Consider the following 16,383-nt stretch of genomic DNA (forward strand, 5'->3'; position numbering starts at 1 on the left):
ATCTGCAGGATTATTCACGCGAGAACTGTTTGATTTGTATCATAGTAAAACTTAATCTGATTCAAGTCGCGAAATAAGTTGTGATTTAAATCATGAATTAAATTAAATAGATTTTTTGCCTGAAATTTCTTGCCTAATCAATTAAATTCAGTTGTTCCGCAATTTGAAACGGTGAGGGCACGCCTGCAGCGGCTATACTGGATAACACCTCTTTACAACTTGGAGATTACAGGTTTTGTAGCATCAAACATTTTCATTTAAGTTAGAGGGTATTCGAATTGCTGATGAGATACATTTGTGTCAGTTATCAGAGGTGGAGGCTGTTAAAGGCTAACAAAGTTTCTGTACAGTTTGTGGAGCAGTGGAACACCTAAACGGCGCTTGATATTCTCAGCAAAAGAGTGCACTTGAGTATTAAATATAGTTCGACGATTTGTGGCTTCTACGTTTGCAGATTAGGTCAGACTGAGGGGACGCATTGGAAATTCTCCGAGGTGTTGTAATTGTTTCTTTAGAAGTTATTAATATAAATGAACGGAAATGTTATTTCTTTAGCTTTATTATAAGAGATCTCTAAGGCAATTAATATCCGATAGCTAGTATATATAAAATAAACTTAAATTGAGATATACTTTAAAAGCTGTTTAGGTGACGAATCAAAACCTTGCTTATGTTATTTTGTTTCACAGCATTTTCCCCTAGCAGGCTCTTTGAGAAAAAGAGCGTTAAAAATAGTTCCCATAAAATTAAATAAAAATAGTAAGACAAAACCAGGTATCATATATTTTAAATATTAATACGATTACTGAATGTACCACTATAATCTGCGTTCAAATTCTACTATCCTTTTTTAATATCGCCCCTCCTCAGCACTCTAATTCCGCGCCAGACATTCATCTCAACATTTATTTTTAGTTTAAGGGGAAAAACTATTGGGTATACATACTCTTTTATCCGGTTAAACAAGGGACTACCCATCTTTTTTAATTTATATTTGGCGTTGCTCTTTCTAAAGCTCAGGTAAGCACCAAGGAAGGAGCCGTTGAGTTTTACATCCCCAACCTGCATAAACCACATGAAAGTCGGTGAAACAATATAAAATGACTTACTGACCGTATTAATGCGAAAGCTTTAACTGTCCTATGGAACGAAGCCGGCGCTTTCTGTAGCCGTTGTCTGTAGCAGCGAAAAACGGCACTTAAATTTCCATTGGCTAAACGAAGCGGCTCCAAAACTCCCATTGGCTGAGCGAAGCGGCACCTAAATTCCCAATTCCACTAAAACACAAAGGAAAGCAGAGCACCGTAGATGGTTCGTCAAATAAGCCAGCGGATTCGCACAAGTTTGAAGCGGACGCGCCTCAGAATTAAAACACAAAGAAGAGCACAGCAACGCAATGCTTCGTCACGGAAGCCGTCGTGAAGCCTGCTGGTTTCGCCGCGCCTGCGCAGCGGGGGAGCGTGATGTCACCGCCGGAGCGCAGTGTGCGAAAGGAAGACGTGGTGCGTTGCTTGTAAGAATGCACTGCGTGTGTAAGCAATCTTAAGTATCTCTGCCGATTTTCTTTTCTCAGTAACATCCTGATGTACCAACAAAAGCTTTGTTTTGTAATTCCTGTCCTTCAAAATGCCACTACACAGGGCTCGCTGAACAGGCACAAATAAAATTGTCAATATACTCACTTCTTGATACACCTTGTTCAAAATATTTTCGTCTTTTATCTCTTCAGGGTATCCTATCTTGAAAACCATATTTTCAAGCTGTAAAGAAAAAGCGAATAATGCTTAGAAGGTGGTGGCAATCGATTCGCGTCTTTCTTTGGCGAACATTACCTTTTTTGTTGCGTTGGCTTTCGTAGCCTCGTCCATCCATGTATTATTTTGAAGGACGCTTTTGAGAGCTTCGCTCACATTTTGCGCAATTGTCTCTATCTGGAAGTAGCAAATGCTTTAAGCCTGAGTCAACGGTGATATATTTTTTTTTTATATATTCGATACACATTTTTAATTGTGAACATAAAACATGCGTTATGCGGAGACTAGTGGCTTATCCGCTTAAAAATGTTCTGCCACTCAGAGGGATTAATATTTATGATTAGGTCAGGTTTGTATGTAAAGTCATAGTACAACATCAGCAAATATTAAAAATATATTGAAGGCAATGCACCTTCGTGACAGTGGAGGCAATTATGCAACATGTTGTTTTAAAATGTGCTGTTTCTTAGATGATTTTAGGATAAGAAAATTATTGTTTTTCTTATTTTCTTTTAAGGAAGGTGTAGCTTTAGCTCGCAGCAAATGTGACCAAACGATTTAAAGTATAAATTAGCAGGGTGTTGGCACTTACGTTTTCTTTCTCTGTTTCATTAAAGTACTGATCAATGTACAGTCTTCCCAGCCCGTAACCGAGTATGGGGTCATACGGGTCGTTCAATACGTTGACGCAATGTCTCCATCTTGGCTCCTCTCCCTGGAGTCCTCTCCACACTTTGTTAAACTCGAAGTTAAGTTTTCTTATATTATGAGAAGCGATTGGACCTAATTTATAAAGAAGCATCCATCCAAAATAGTTGTTCACCGCAGCCCTGAAAAGTAAGGTTTCTTGACGTATTAACTACTTCTGTATAATGCTGCGGTCCCACTACCACCATTATGATTGTTCGGATATTAGGTTTCTTATAAAATCAATTACTAATATTTCAGCGATCGGTTGGAGTTTAAAGTAAATAAAGTAAAATAATCAAATACATAGTTTTTCTCGTTTTTTATTTCATTTTAGGAAGCATCTGTTTTATCAGGATAGTTTTGGTAAAATTGCAGAACAATTCTATATGCGCGTTTAATTTCAAACGACTCATAAGCACGGAGTATTTTTCGTGCATGTAAATCGCATTCAATATTATACATCTGGCCAAATGTTACCTAGATTATCGTTACAACATGTCTATGATGTTTTACAAACCCTAAATAATAATCAGCTTATTATTGAATCACAAATCTTGGTAGGCAGTCATAATTTTGTTTCTACTTTTCTCGGATATAATCAATTCATGCATATTACTGTTCTTGTAAAAATGATCCCGAAGCGAGTCTTGCTATGTCCGGTAAACGCCGTAAGGTACTTTGTTATGTAGTTAAAAGCAACCCGGCAAAACGAAGGAGGATGTAGTGGTACGCAACCTTTAGTTTTTAACTTTTAAAAACTCTTATGGATTTTCCGCTTACGGAGGCGTGGTGTTCAGTAGCGTCATAACATGCCGAAGGAATAGCGGCTCCGGGACATTCACTTCTTCTTCTTCAGTTAAATTGACTGATACATTTTGAAATATGTCCTTTATAAGTTGTAACCACCCTCCCTGGAAAGAAAAAAAAACATACATGTTTACAGCCAACCCGAAAACCTGATTGTCATATATATATATATACTGATGGTGTACAGCTTACTGGTTGTAATACTTTGTTAATATCTCTCAATTTTGTAGAAGGCTGGAGTGTAGGCTCCGGACATCTTGGCTGGAGTGGACAGAAAAAATATATGACTATCTTGCGTACACGGAATTTTATACTTTTAATTGATAGTAATATGTCCTGTTGACAAACTAAAATTACGGCGACTACGTTAGTAAACTTAATATGCATAGTACTTTGACGCTTCGTGTGTTGTGTCATGTTTTTTGACAACCTATAAAGATTCTATGTGCCTTCATCAGGATTGCCTAAAAATTGTTTCTCGGGTGTTTCTTATAAACGTCGAGTGTTTCGTAATGTCGTTGTCGTGATTCAGAAGCTCCACTCTGCTGCGCCAACAGCGACAGACGTGACCACGTATGTTTCTGGCGACAGTGGGATTTCTTTTTCTTTTTTGTCCCAAACCTATTTCCCGCTCTCTTCTTCCTTTCTTATTAATGGGCATTTTTAATTTCGTTTCATTACATTTTTGTTGGTTGGTACTAGTTGTGTGTATTACCGTAAATTTTTTGATCCCTGGTGCAGGCACTTTTTTTTTTTTTTTAAATATATTTTCAGGTTTGGCATTCGCGGAATCCCCTCCACAGATCTCACAAAAAGAGCAGTGCTCAAGCTCCATCTCCCTTGCAAGTTGTGGCGCCACTAATCCTCTTGTTACACGGGAAGGTTCAGCTGTCATTCTGCCAACGGCTCTTGCGAGCCCTAACTGTGATTCCACTCAACTGAACTGAGATGGTGCTAAATCAAAGTTGAAAAGTTGAAAGCTGAGCAAGTTGGTGTAGGCTAAACATAGCGTAGGTAAAACAGCGCAGAACGACAAAGACTGAAAGGAAGGTACAACCAAGACGGGACAGGCGCTGGCTCGCAACTAAAGGTTTAACTAAAAAAAACATCGAAGGTAGGCAGATAAGGCAGCAATCTGTACATGCGCCAACCTTTCTGCCTCATCGTATAGGGCACCGGTCATCCACGAGCCGCATGCTCCAGCCACCCCCCCCTTCTCTTTTTTTTTTTCTACTTCAATCTCAGAGTCAATAACAACCGCTCTTGCGCAGATAGCGTTACCGGCGGCTCGCTGATGCACTGCGCCCAGCTTTCCGTTATTTAAAATCGTCTATCACTTCCCTGGTCACCCTGTCTTTGTGCCCATCTACAAGCGTTGTAACCTCGAAGGACGGCTTGCAGAAACATCTCTTACAGTGCCCTGCCAAATTCCTTCAAGACCGTGGTTCTCAGCGAACATGCGTGCTCCCTGAGCCTATCATTTAAGCACCTTCCTGTCTGTCCAATATACATTTTACCACAGGAAAGGGGGACCTTGTATATCACTCCGGAAACACAGCTCACAAACGACTTTGCGTGGTTTTTTGTGCACTTGCTCTTTGAGCCTCCCCTTTCTGCCTTGGCCCTTACTCTGGAACATATCTGGCTTAACTTCTGAGGGGCGGAAAACACCACAGGGGCGTTGTAGCGACTTCCTACTTTCTTTAAATTGTGACAGACCTTGTGAAGGTATGGGATGACGACAGTCCTTCGCCTCTCCACCAGCTTCTTATAGGGAGAGGTTATTTTTACCTTTTTAACAAGGGTGCGGCAACATCACACAGCAAAGCACGCGGAAACCCAGCGTATCTCAGCCAATCGCACAGCGCCCGAAAGTTCTCATGCACCGTGTGGGCGCAGGACCTGTTTAGGGCCGCGTCCAAGCACGAAATCGCAATGCCTCTTTTGATGACTTTCGAGTAGGCTGACCTATAGTCAACGGTGGCCTTTCTGACTAAGGGCTGCAGGCCCAGCAGGTATGACTGCCGCCAAAACGAAGGGGAAGGTCCAAAAACTGCCGGGTTTTTTCCTTCAGGACCTCAGATGTGAACCTGATGCCCACCCCCCCCCCCCCACACACACACACACATTCGGCAAAAATTTCCAAAACTTCATGTTTTGTTAAGTTTAGCCTATACAAACTAGCCCAGCTTTCAAATTTGGTACAAATTACTTCTTTTACATCGGGCCCTACATTTTCAGTAATAAATTTCCCATTAGTAATCTGTATGTGTTAGTTAACCTGATTGCCCAATGCGTTTATAGCGCAAGGCTGGCTCCTGGCTCATAAGGCAGGGCACGTGCCCGGCGGAACGTTCGGGGGTTTGTGGCCTTCTTGCACCGTCGAGGGGCCATACGAGAATGATGTGCCGTGTCCTACGGTCGCATTACTACCGCCAAGAAAGATTTCTCAGACATTGACTGAGGGTACCGTGTCTTGTGAGGAGAAGAGCTGCGGAACGCCAGCAAAGATTCAGCTTCGAAATGAACAAGATATCGGCAGACGTCACGGAGTTCCTGTGACACCGGGCGAGGATGGCGTTGCCGCGCAGGAAGGACAACGTGACTCCATGAACTCAGCGCATCACCACTCTGGGTGATGTTGAGGTTCCACCGGAGATATGCAAGTCCTTGGCGAGGTGCCGGAAATTCTTTCTTTAACCTGACGTCAGCCCTCCGGAGTTAGTGACTATGGCGAGAAGAGTTGGCGTACAGGATTGAGGAAGTCGATCATCCGAGGTGCATTTCAGAGTTTGCGGATACCATCTATTGCTCACGGAGAAGAAAGGTGTTCTCTATAAAACCCATCGGTGACTTCATGATGAGCAATCAACTGTGCGTTGTTTTTTCGGACAAAGAGGTGTCTTTTGTGGTTCTACCTGAGAGCGCGTATAACGATAAGGCTAGCGCAGCTATTGGAAAGAACTTCAGGCCGGTGGAAATGAATGTTAAAAAGACTAGAGACAGGGTGAAAGAGCTGTGTGAGCAATTGTAACTAACCCAGTTGGACGGGAAAATTGGGAAAGCGGAGCGTATGCCGTTAGAAGTGTTTTTCGGCGATAAAGCCTGCAAAGATGCCTGTCCGTTTAGAGCTATTGTTTCTGAGGGAGGAACGCGGCAGAGCCGGATGTCGGCTTACCTTCAGGGGCGTTTGTCTTCTTTGAGTTTGGGGGATCCTTTTAGGATTGCCGACTAGGGGGAGGCTGTGAACTTGCTGGAGCTGGACGAGCTGAGGAAGTGTAGACCGCTTAGTGTTGACGTTGAAGAGTTGTTCTACTCCCTCCCCTCCAACCGTTTGCTCTTCGCTGTGAGGATGTGTGTTGAGGACAATGGTGAGCTGTCCTTTAGAAAGGCGTGTGGTGGGTCCCTTGAGGGGATCCTGCATATGTTGCAACTTCACCTGGAGTGGATGTTGTTCGGGTGAAAAAATGAATGCTATCTACAAAGGTCGGGTGTTTGTATTGTCTAGTGTGTTGATCCTGTATTGAGTGATATTTACTTTAGTAGAGTTGACCGGAACATCAAGGGATCTCTAGGTTACATCACGATTAAAAAGGGGGTTTGTTATGTTGATTATTTTTTATTGTTTCTCGAGGGTTTTGACGGCCCGGTGTCCTCGGTGGTTGACGGTTTGGCAAGTTTTGGCGAATGTGGAGGGGGCATCAGGTTCACGTCTGAGGTCCCCAAGGAGGGGTCCCGCAGTTTTTGCACCTTTCCCTTCACTCGCAATGCCTCTTCCTGGGCGTACAGCCCTTTGTCGAAAAACGCCGTCTTAGACTATACGTCAATCCACTTGAAGGTTACCAAAAGGGGCGTTGCGATTTCGTGCTTGGACGCGGCCCTAAGCAGGTCCTGCGTCCACACGGTACATGAGAGCTTTCAGGCGCAGTGCGATAGCCTGAGAGACGCTGGGTTCCTTGTGCTTTGCTGTGTGGTGTTGGCGGCACCCTTGTTAAGAAGGTAAAAGAAACCTTTCCCTATAAGACGCGGGTACACAGGCGAAGGTCTATCGTCATCCCATACCTGCACAAGGTCTCCCACGGTTTAAATAAAGCCGGAAGTTGGTGCAACGCCCCTGTGGTGCTTTCCGGCCCTCAGAAGTTGAGCTAGATATGTTCGAGGGTAAGGGCCAAGGCAGAAGGGCAGTCAAAGAGTAAGTGCACAAAAAAAAACATGCAAAGCCGTTTGTGAGCTGTGTTTCCGGAGTGGTATACAAGGTACCCCTCTCGCGTGGTAAAGTGGATATCGTACAGACGGGAGGTGCACAAATGATTAGAGCAGGGAGCACAACTATTCGCTGAGAGCCACGGTCAGAAGGTATTTGGCAGCGCACTGTAAGAGCTGTTTGTGCAAGCTATCCTTCGAGGAGACGAGGCCTGTAGATGGGCACAAAGACGAGGTGACGAGGGAGGTCATGGAGGCCTTTTACATGGCGGAAAGCGGGGCTTAGTGCGTCGGCGAGCCGTCGTTGACGCTTTCTGTGAAAGTGCTGTTGCTTTTAACTTCGTCGATCACGAAAAAAAGGGGGAAGAGGGGGGGGGGGGCGTGGAGCACGCGGCACCTGGATGACCGGGGCCCTATGTGATGAGGCAAAAGGGTTAGCAAGAGTGTAAATTGCTGCCTTATATGTTTACTTTTTTATGTTTTTTTTTGTAATAAATTCGCTAGTTGCGAGTCAGCACCTGCCCCGTCTTGGTTGTACCTTCCTTCCAGTCTTTGTCGTTCTGGGCTGTTTTACCTACTTTATGTTTGATGCTATAGGTTTGTTTCGATTCCATTTGAAACCAAATCAAATCAAAATAAATTATATATAGACAACCGATGGGTAGTGCAGATTTCTGAGGGTAGTAGAAACAACCGACGGGGTAGCACTATGGTGCCTGGATCGCGTCTCCGACTGGTGTGTTTACCGCGACCAAAAAAAGTGGCCCCTCGATTTCTGCCTGATGACGTCACACAGGTGTCATGCTTTCGCCTATCGGTATCCTGGCGGCGTCCCAACAGTTGTGGTGTATGTGGCAGGCTATTGTTCTGCCTCAGGCCACTCTCCAGTGTGACAGTCCACAGAAGCTACGGCAGCCAGAAGTTGCGACGCCGTAACGACAGCGACACTCGCGTATCATTTTTCGCAAAGTGTCCAGATTAGAGCCTCTGGAACATCGTTCAGAATGGGACATGAAGCCGGGGGAGGTGCGGACCGCACTTCTCCATGCCTTGTATCGTAGGTGGTGTCGGTACATGCCGCTCATGCAGTATGCTTTTCGACCCACTTTCAACGTATTGGCGAGACAAGACGCTCCGTAACTGGCCTACGAAATACCACTCCGTTTCACTCGCAAGTACGAGCGCGGCCGGACCTGGGACCCTAAGCGTGGTCAATGAAGCAGCGCCAGAAGGGTGTCGCCAAGGTGCTCGTGTGTGACCCACTAAGCCAATAACCCACAAAAAAGAAGAGGATCGCGGTGCATTTATTGCGCGTTATTCGTTCAGTCGGTGCATGGTAGCAAACCCACGAACACAAGTATCGCTGCGCCGATGCAGCTGCTAGACTGGCTTCATTCGATAGCTGCGATCGGACTTGAAGTGAACCGATGCAAGCACTCGCACTTTTGAAATTTTGTTTCTTAATTAGTAGTACATATAGTTCATAAAACTTTAATGGAAATGTATTTATGGCGTAGAAACTGTAAGCCACATAAATGATTGTCGTATATATTGACGTAGCTTGAATTTCGGATTTGGCCTACTTACTACGTCAAGAGCCGAGCCACTTGATGAGACTTCATAGTCGCTATAATCATAGTCATAAGTTGCGTTTTCGGAGTATATATCAATGTCAATTAGATCAGGAGGAGGCGATAGGCCATCGAGTTTCTGGCAAGAAAGACACAAACATTATTATCAAAGGTCAGACAAAAAATGAAAGCCGTTTAAACTCCCTGTAACACCGAATTGGAGTGCAGCTCTTGAGGAGGAGGAGGGAAGGGCACTGAGGGTTACCTGTTTTCGGGGCGGGGGGGGGGGGGGGGTGATGTGACCTTGGGGGGTCACGTGACCCCCCAGAAAAATTTTTCCCCTAGATTTAGCGGGGAAATTTTTCCGCTAGGATTAACGGGAAAATTTTTCCGCTAGACTTAGCGGGGAATTTTTCCCGCTAAATCTAGCGGGGAAATTTTTCCGCAAGATCTAGCGCGGAATTTTTTCCGCTAGATTTAGCGGGGAAATTTTTCCGCTAGATTTAGCGGGGCATTTTTCCCGCTATTTCCCCTAGATTTAGCGGAGAAATTTTTCCGCTAGATTTAGCGGGAAAATTTTTCCGCTAAATCCAGCGGGGAAAATTTTCCCGCTAGATTTGGCGGGGAAATTTTTCCGCTACATTTAGCGGGGAATATTTTCCGCTAGATTTAGCGGGGAATTTTTTCCGCTGCATCTAGCGGGGAAAATTTTTACGCTAGATTTAGCGGAGAAATTTTTCCGCTAAATCTAGCGGGGAAATTTTTTCGCTAGATTTAGCGGGGAAATTTACCCATAATGCACCGCGCGGTTACGCCGACGGCGACGCCGACGCCGACGACGACGGCGAGGCCGCTCAAGCCGGAAACGGGCCCCTAAGAGCTGCGCTCTAAAAAGGACACAGGTAGTATTAGCATTTGTATCCAATAATAACCACATGCACGGCTCCTCGACCTGAAACCTGTAGAAGATTGGCCCGCCAGATGCGCCGCAAAAGGCGAGGCGGGCCCAGTACCTCGGGCGACCACCGCAGCCCTACCGGTCCATGACAGCAATGGCAATGGCTGGTTTGTTTCCGTGGTATTTCTCCGCTGATCATTCATTATCTCTCCGCTGCTGCTCAGCCGCGCGCGTCCCCGGAATCGCCCGGAGCGTTCTTTGGACTACTGCCGCCAACCCGGGAAGTAGTGTAAACTGAACAATCTCGCCTGCCCCTATGTACGGAGACTCGACGTGGCGGGCCCTACCTTGTTTTTGACCGAGCAGCCGAGACACATGCAACACGGCTTAGTTTTACAGCGGAGCTCTTAGCCGCCCGTTTCCGGGTTGAGCGTCGCCGGCGTCGCCTTCGACTTCGGCGTAACCGCGCTAAATTTAGCGGCAAAATTGGCGTCACATGACCTCAACACCTATTCAATTTCCCACTCAATTTAGCGGGGAGCTTGTATGGTGTTGAGGTCACGTGACTTTGCGAATTTGTTCATAGGTGACGTGACTTAAAGTCATGTGACGTCCTTTTCCCCGCTAAATTTAGCGGAGCCGCTAAATTTAGCGGAGGAGCCGGGAGGAGGGGATGGAAGTGGAGGAGGCGAAGGAGGAGGAGGAGTACGGAGGAGGAGGAAGGGGATAACCTCCCCCCGTACTCTCCCCTCCTCCTCCTCCTCAAGAGCTATGCTCTATTTCGGCAGTTCTTAACAAAGAGATCAATTGCGTGGTGTAAACGGCACGAAACCATGTGCTTTGAGTAGGCTTTACTTACTCAGAATTGAGAGGGAAATATTCCATGTGCCAAGATTCATCAAATACTTTAGAAGCGTATACATCTTACTCTGCGAAAATCAAATGGTCTTATATTTTGCCTAGTTGAAACAGATGGATGAGCACATCCTCGGGGAAAAATAATTTTCACAGGCTTGATATATCGTAAATTGTGCGAGACGCACGTTTTGGGAACATTTCACAAGGAGAAAATGGCGCATTTCGCCGTTGTACTCGTACCATTGAGTGGTACGTTCGCTTGATCAGTTTCTCCCGGCGGCATTATTCCAGTTGTAAAGTTTCCGAAAAAAAATGGTTCGAAGTATATACCATTTAAGCAGTCGCTAAAGAGCTCCTTTTTACGGCAAGAGTGTCGTTTTGGTCTTAGATAAATAAAAAAAACACGTTTACCAAATTTATATCTGCCGAAAACAACAACAAAAAAAACAAAAAAACATCGCGGTTTAGATGCATTCCCCTTATCTGTGCGAGGCACACTGTTAGCAAGTCCCATGTACTTGGTAAATATTTGGAGTAAAAAGCACGCTATTTACACTAATTACCATAAATTTACACGTTGTGTAACGGATAATTCGTTCAAAAATAATGCGAGGTTGAAAAAAACGTGTTTTGGTTCGGTCATACACGCACAACCGTGTAGCCGACCTCGAAAACAGGCATCACCGCCGGCGGCGATCGCAGCATTGCCGGCAATCGAAGCGCCGGAATGCTTAAGGACAAACCTAGAAAGGACCGTGGAGAAAAATTCGCGGAAAGAAACATGTCTCGGAGACAGATATCCACCAAAAGCAATTACACCATGTCGCGGGACGGGGCGAAAACGCGCTTGCTGCCATTGCTGCCATTGCTGCCATTGATTAAGGTCGATGGCAATGCGGCTTCCCTCATGTCGCCATGTTTGTATTTATTTTAGGGGTCTTGATAATTGTGTCTTACACACCACAAATAAATTTAGACGTCTAATTACTCGTTCTAAACAGTTACAATGGATATAAAAAGCGTGCCCTCGATCTGAACACGTGACATTGCAGTTGGTTTCGTTTTGGCTTCAACCCTTCAACTGCAAGCGAAGGTGCCGCCGCTTCCCATGCACCCTCAGAATTTACGGGGCACCGCTGTGGCCAGTGTTGCTGCATCTGTGGTCATCTTTAAAGTAGAGCTGACAGCGAAAATCTGGCCACGGCGCAACGCCGATGTACGCTGGAAGCTAGAGCCGGTTTGCTTTCGTTGTTTTTATTTAATCGGAGAAAATCTAACAAAAACGCACGTTTCACATGGCGCCGGTATTGTTTTGGTTGGACGGCAAGGGGAGAAGCTGCTCGGTTTGCGAGCACATGTAGCGAAGACGTGACCGGAGAAGTGCCCCTGTGATGTCACCGGAAGAAGTATCATTCGTAATCGTCGTGTGTGCTTGGAAAGCGAAGGGAGTCACAGGATTCACGAGATCGCAACCACAAGCTAAGGTTCCCGACAGCGCTGGGTTGACTTCGGCGATCTCGTTCTGTTTGGTGCAACACGGCGATGCGACAAAGAGCTGAAACGTTCGTGGTGTGTGGTGCGGTGCTTGGAGGTAGAAAGCCAGACTAACACGGAGCGCGAATTGGTTGTTGTGAGGTCGAAATTCTGCGGGTTCAGTCCCGTCGTCGTCAGCTGATCCGGTCCAGCTGCTCCGGGAGGACGCAGCAAGCGTCTTTAAAAGTAAAGTTTCCTTCGTTCCGCTTCAAAATGTGGAAGTATCCCGATGCATACTCCGAGTAAAAAGCTGCGGGCGTTTTCAACAAAATTACGTCTTTAAATTGAGCAATGGACTCCGGATTGTTGTCCTAGATCTGCCGTTTTTATGTTTCGTGTTGGACTGCGTTTGCACAGCGACGTGTTTGCACAGCCACGTGTTTGCACAGTAACGCACACCGCTCGAGCAGATGATTCGGTCCTTCAAAAGATCGGTTATACAGATTTTCAGCGAAAATTAAGTCACCACCAATATTTTCCTGTATATCTCGTGCGAGTTTGTTGCGCTCATCATGCGGTGTGAATAAATTAGGGCAAGATTTCCTACCTGCCCACAGATGCATGAACTGAGACCATTTTTTACGTAGTGAACATAGTGCTTTTTTTTATTTTGGAAAGAGGCGTTGGTGCATTTATTACAGAACAGTCACTTGAGAGTTGAGAAATTGGGGAGAGCGAGCAAGCTTTCCCAACTTCGTCCCTTTTCTCTCTAGCACTGCCCCTAGTTTCAGTTTCAGTAGGTATTCCTACTAGCAGGTACAAACTGCTCTAAAGCAGGTAGAAGACAGGGGAAGTCAAGACGGTGCGGACTCCGTGTTTTGCGCTTTTCGCAAGGTGACTGGGTAAATTCTTTTGCAAAATATGCGAAATATGCAAACGATTTTGTTATGCCCGTCGTTTGCGTGTCTCCAGCAAAACGAATAAGATGATCTACAAAGGCGCAATCACAAGGCAAGATTTACGATAACTGCGTTTGGTTCGGTGGTCCGTGTAGTTCTATTTTGCCCTGCTCTCTGCAACACCGTGTCACGACGAAGAGCTGGAACGGTCATGGTTTGTGGTGGCCTACCGGCTGACAGAAACCCGCATCGCCCGCATCGGCAGCGAGTGCACTGGGGCTGTTGATGCTCAAGCCTTTAATCCGCGGCTTGTCGCCAGCTGATCCTGCTGGTCAACGGTGAGGAAGCGGCGAGACTGACATCTTAGGTAAATATAAATCCTCGTTCATCCAGTTGTCCGGTGTCAAAGTGTGGAAGATATCCAACGTGTACTGAGGGCGGGAACTACGAGCGTTTTGCCTTGCTTTTATAACCGAAACCAGAGCAGTGAGATAACTGCCTTTCGTACTCCAAAATGACGGAAGCAATAAGTTTCAACACGTCGAGTACGTCACCGGGGATGTAGGCGAGACGGTGCACACTGTTTAAACGCTTGCAGTATCCACGAGTGGCACCAGGAAAACGACGTCAACAGGGAAGGAGTTCGCGATTCAGCATAATGCAGTGCCACGGGCCCGTGAATTTTCAAAATTCGGAAAAATAACGATATAAAAAAAAAACGCATTAGCCTTACACCAGTGATCACGAATAACACCGGTCACAAACTCCCGAGCGCCACCGCTCCACTCAACACCGACACGACATACGACAACAAACTGCATCAAAACACCCCAAAAGTGAAGGCGTCTGCTCCCGTACTGCAACTAGCGGAAGTGAAGTGTTGGGCGGATGTTTTTCACAAGAATATCAAAAATGCTTTGCGCAAGGATCATTTCCATTTATTATCAATTGACTCCGTAAGTGTGACGTCATGGGTCCAAAGAAACCGTTGCTAGGGTCGTTGTTATGGACAAATACATGTGGCTAGGGTTCGCTACGAAAACCCGACCGTTCAAAAATCAGGTTTAATGTCTTCAAAAATATTTAAATGATAGTCAAGTATGGCATTCCGTGCATCATAAAACTTTGAAGATAAAGGTCACTGAGAACATTTTACAATTTATGTTACCGTTTCAGCGTTCTCCAAAAAAAGTCGGTAAAAAGCAAACTGAAATACGAAATGAAAGACGTTTACAACTTCCTGTGACTCCGATTTAGAGCGCAGCTCTTGAGGAGGAGGAGGGTAGGGTACTGACGGGAGGGTATGCCCCTCCTCCTCATTCGTACCCTCTCCTCCTCCCTCCTCCTTCTTTCACGCTCGAAAGGCACGTCGTCACACGGCGTTTCGGCGTGGTGCAGAAATGTCCGCGCGGTGCATTATGGGAAACGTCCGATAATGCAGCGCGGCGGCGTTTCGGCATAAAAACGTTCCGGCACCGTGTCGAAACGTCCTCGCGCTGCATTATGGGAAACGTCTCATAATGCTCCGCGGCGACATTTCGGCATGGTGACATTTCGGCACCGTAATGCACCTCGGTGCCGAAACGTCTCCGCGGTGCATTATGGGACGTTTCCCATAATGCACCGCGCGGTTACGCCGACAGCGACGGCGACGGTGACGGCGACGCCGCTCAAGCTGGAAACGGGCGCCTAAGAGCTGCGCTCTAAAACGTGATTCCAGGACAAAGGATCACACAAACTTCACATACCCGGAAAAAAGCTCACCAGGAGAAAATTTCATGTTGGTGTTAACACGAGCGCGCACAAATTAGGTGCAAGCATGGGACGCTAAAATACAGCGATAAATCAAAACTGGTAGGCACCTGGTTAGTTGATTACAGTGGAAACAAACTAATCTGTTAGAGTGAATACAGTCCCCTACAGTCTCCAGTAGTCTTTGTACATCTAGGAGTACCTGCAGGAATCCCTTGGAAATAATTTTCAAACTGTTCTGCAGGCACAGAGTGGTTTTTCGCACCAGCTTTACAGGGGGCTCAACTCTCCGGGCTTGTGTCTATGTCATGGCAGCGTGCGCGTGATCTCCTTAATGTCATTCAGTCAGCCTCCAGAGGCTTGGATGGGCGTGGCCGACAGGCTTCTGGTACCCGTTATTCCATCCTTCGGATGCGTTGTTCGTATAGCCTTCATCATGCAGAGTATGCAGAAATATTCTACGTTTCCGGTGGTGACTCCGGTCGTCATAGAAGCAAAGTCAGGTGAAGCGAAGAATTTGCTCTGGGTGCCATAGCAGAAGGAGCATAAGTGACACGGAAGGGGCCGTTGACATATGTGCAATTAAAGTAGTCCAACAGGTCGCCGTTGTCACCGGTAGGCCTTTTCTTTGTGTAGGCTAGTCCTTCGGGCACACGCTGTGGTGGAAAGAACGCCAGCCGTTCCACAATGCCGCACAGCTTTTTAAATTAGTCGCCAGTCTTGCACTTGGCCATAAGGCCAAGCGCTCGTACCTGCAAAACATTTCTTTTAATTCGAAACTCAATTAATGGTTTGTTTACACCGTTTTGGTTCAGTTTTCTTTTGACGTCACCCGGAGAGAATCCTTAATTTCAAATACATTTTCGACTCAGAATGACGGAAACAATTTTATTCTCTTAGCCATTCACTTTGTATTACTGTGAAGCCCAAGAAAACCCATGCTTTAGTAATGAATATACATTGTGCATAACCTTTATGTGCTCGTTTAGCTATGTATTAGCAAGTTATTTCCGGAGGCCCAACAACATTCCAGTCAGATGAAGTGACAAGACGAACCGTTACTTCAGTATAAATCTATGATAGGTGCGGGCACTAAATTTTTATTAACAACACGTTCCATTTTACAATGATAGAATGGTCTCTTTTCGTTTACCTTTCTTTGTGCGCTTTGGCAAAGGTGGCACAAGCAGCAGCCTTAAAATAGTGCGATGTCCATCGCGTCCGCACATTAACCCAGCCCGTGTTTCGCTCGGGTAGCCAAAAAAAAAAAAAGAGGTGAGCTTTTGCCCTGGTCGGTGAAAAGCAGGTTAGCTTTTCTCCTCTAAGCTTTTGTTCATTAAGCTTCTGTCCGGTGGGCTTTTGTCCGGTTACCGAAAAGAGTATGCTAGAATATTGTTTATACGAGCATCATGTCACTTTTCATCTTTAAACTATATTGCCTCTCAACTATTAATTTTATTCTAGGTTAGATATTTGTT

The 16,383-nt window shown here is 45.8% G+C and overlaps 1 protein-coding gene across 1 annotated transcript in view; it reads right to left on the reverse strand.

Annotated features, from left to right (window-relative positions):
* LOC8036616 (neprilysin-1-like) overlaps window positions 1-16,383 on the reverse strand; it is a 68,412-nt gene that overhangs the window by 23,945 nt on the left and 28,084 nt on the right. Inside the window, exons 8-14 of the mRNA XM_040215082.3 lie at window positions 9,042-9,164; window positions 3,444-3,512; window positions 3,225-3,355; window positions 2,347-2,584; window positions 1,833-1,931; window positions 1,683-1,760; window positions 947-1,062 (exon numbers count right to left, since the gene is read on the reverse strand). Of these exons, the coding sequence (XP_040071016.1) occupies window positions 947-1,062; window positions 1,683-1,760; window positions 1,833-1,931; window positions 2,347-2,584; window positions 3,225-3,355; window positions 3,444-3,512; window positions 9,042-9,164 (854 nt within the window). The remainder of the gene's footprint in view (window positions 1-946; window positions 1,063-1,682; window positions 1,761-1,832; window positions 1,932-2,346; window positions 2,585-3,224; window positions 3,356-3,443; window positions 3,513-9,041; window positions 9,165-16,383) is intronic.

This window comes from Ixodes scapularis, unplaced genomic scaffold (genome assembly GCF_016920785.2).
Source record: "Ixodes scapularis isolate PalLabHiFi unplaced genomic scaffold, ASM1692078v2 PGA_scaffold1__304_contigs__length_218370807, whole genome shotgun sequence".
NCBI classification, from domain to species: Eukaryota; Metazoa; Arthropoda; class Arachnida; order Ixodida; family Ixodidae; genus Ixodes; species Ixodes scapularis.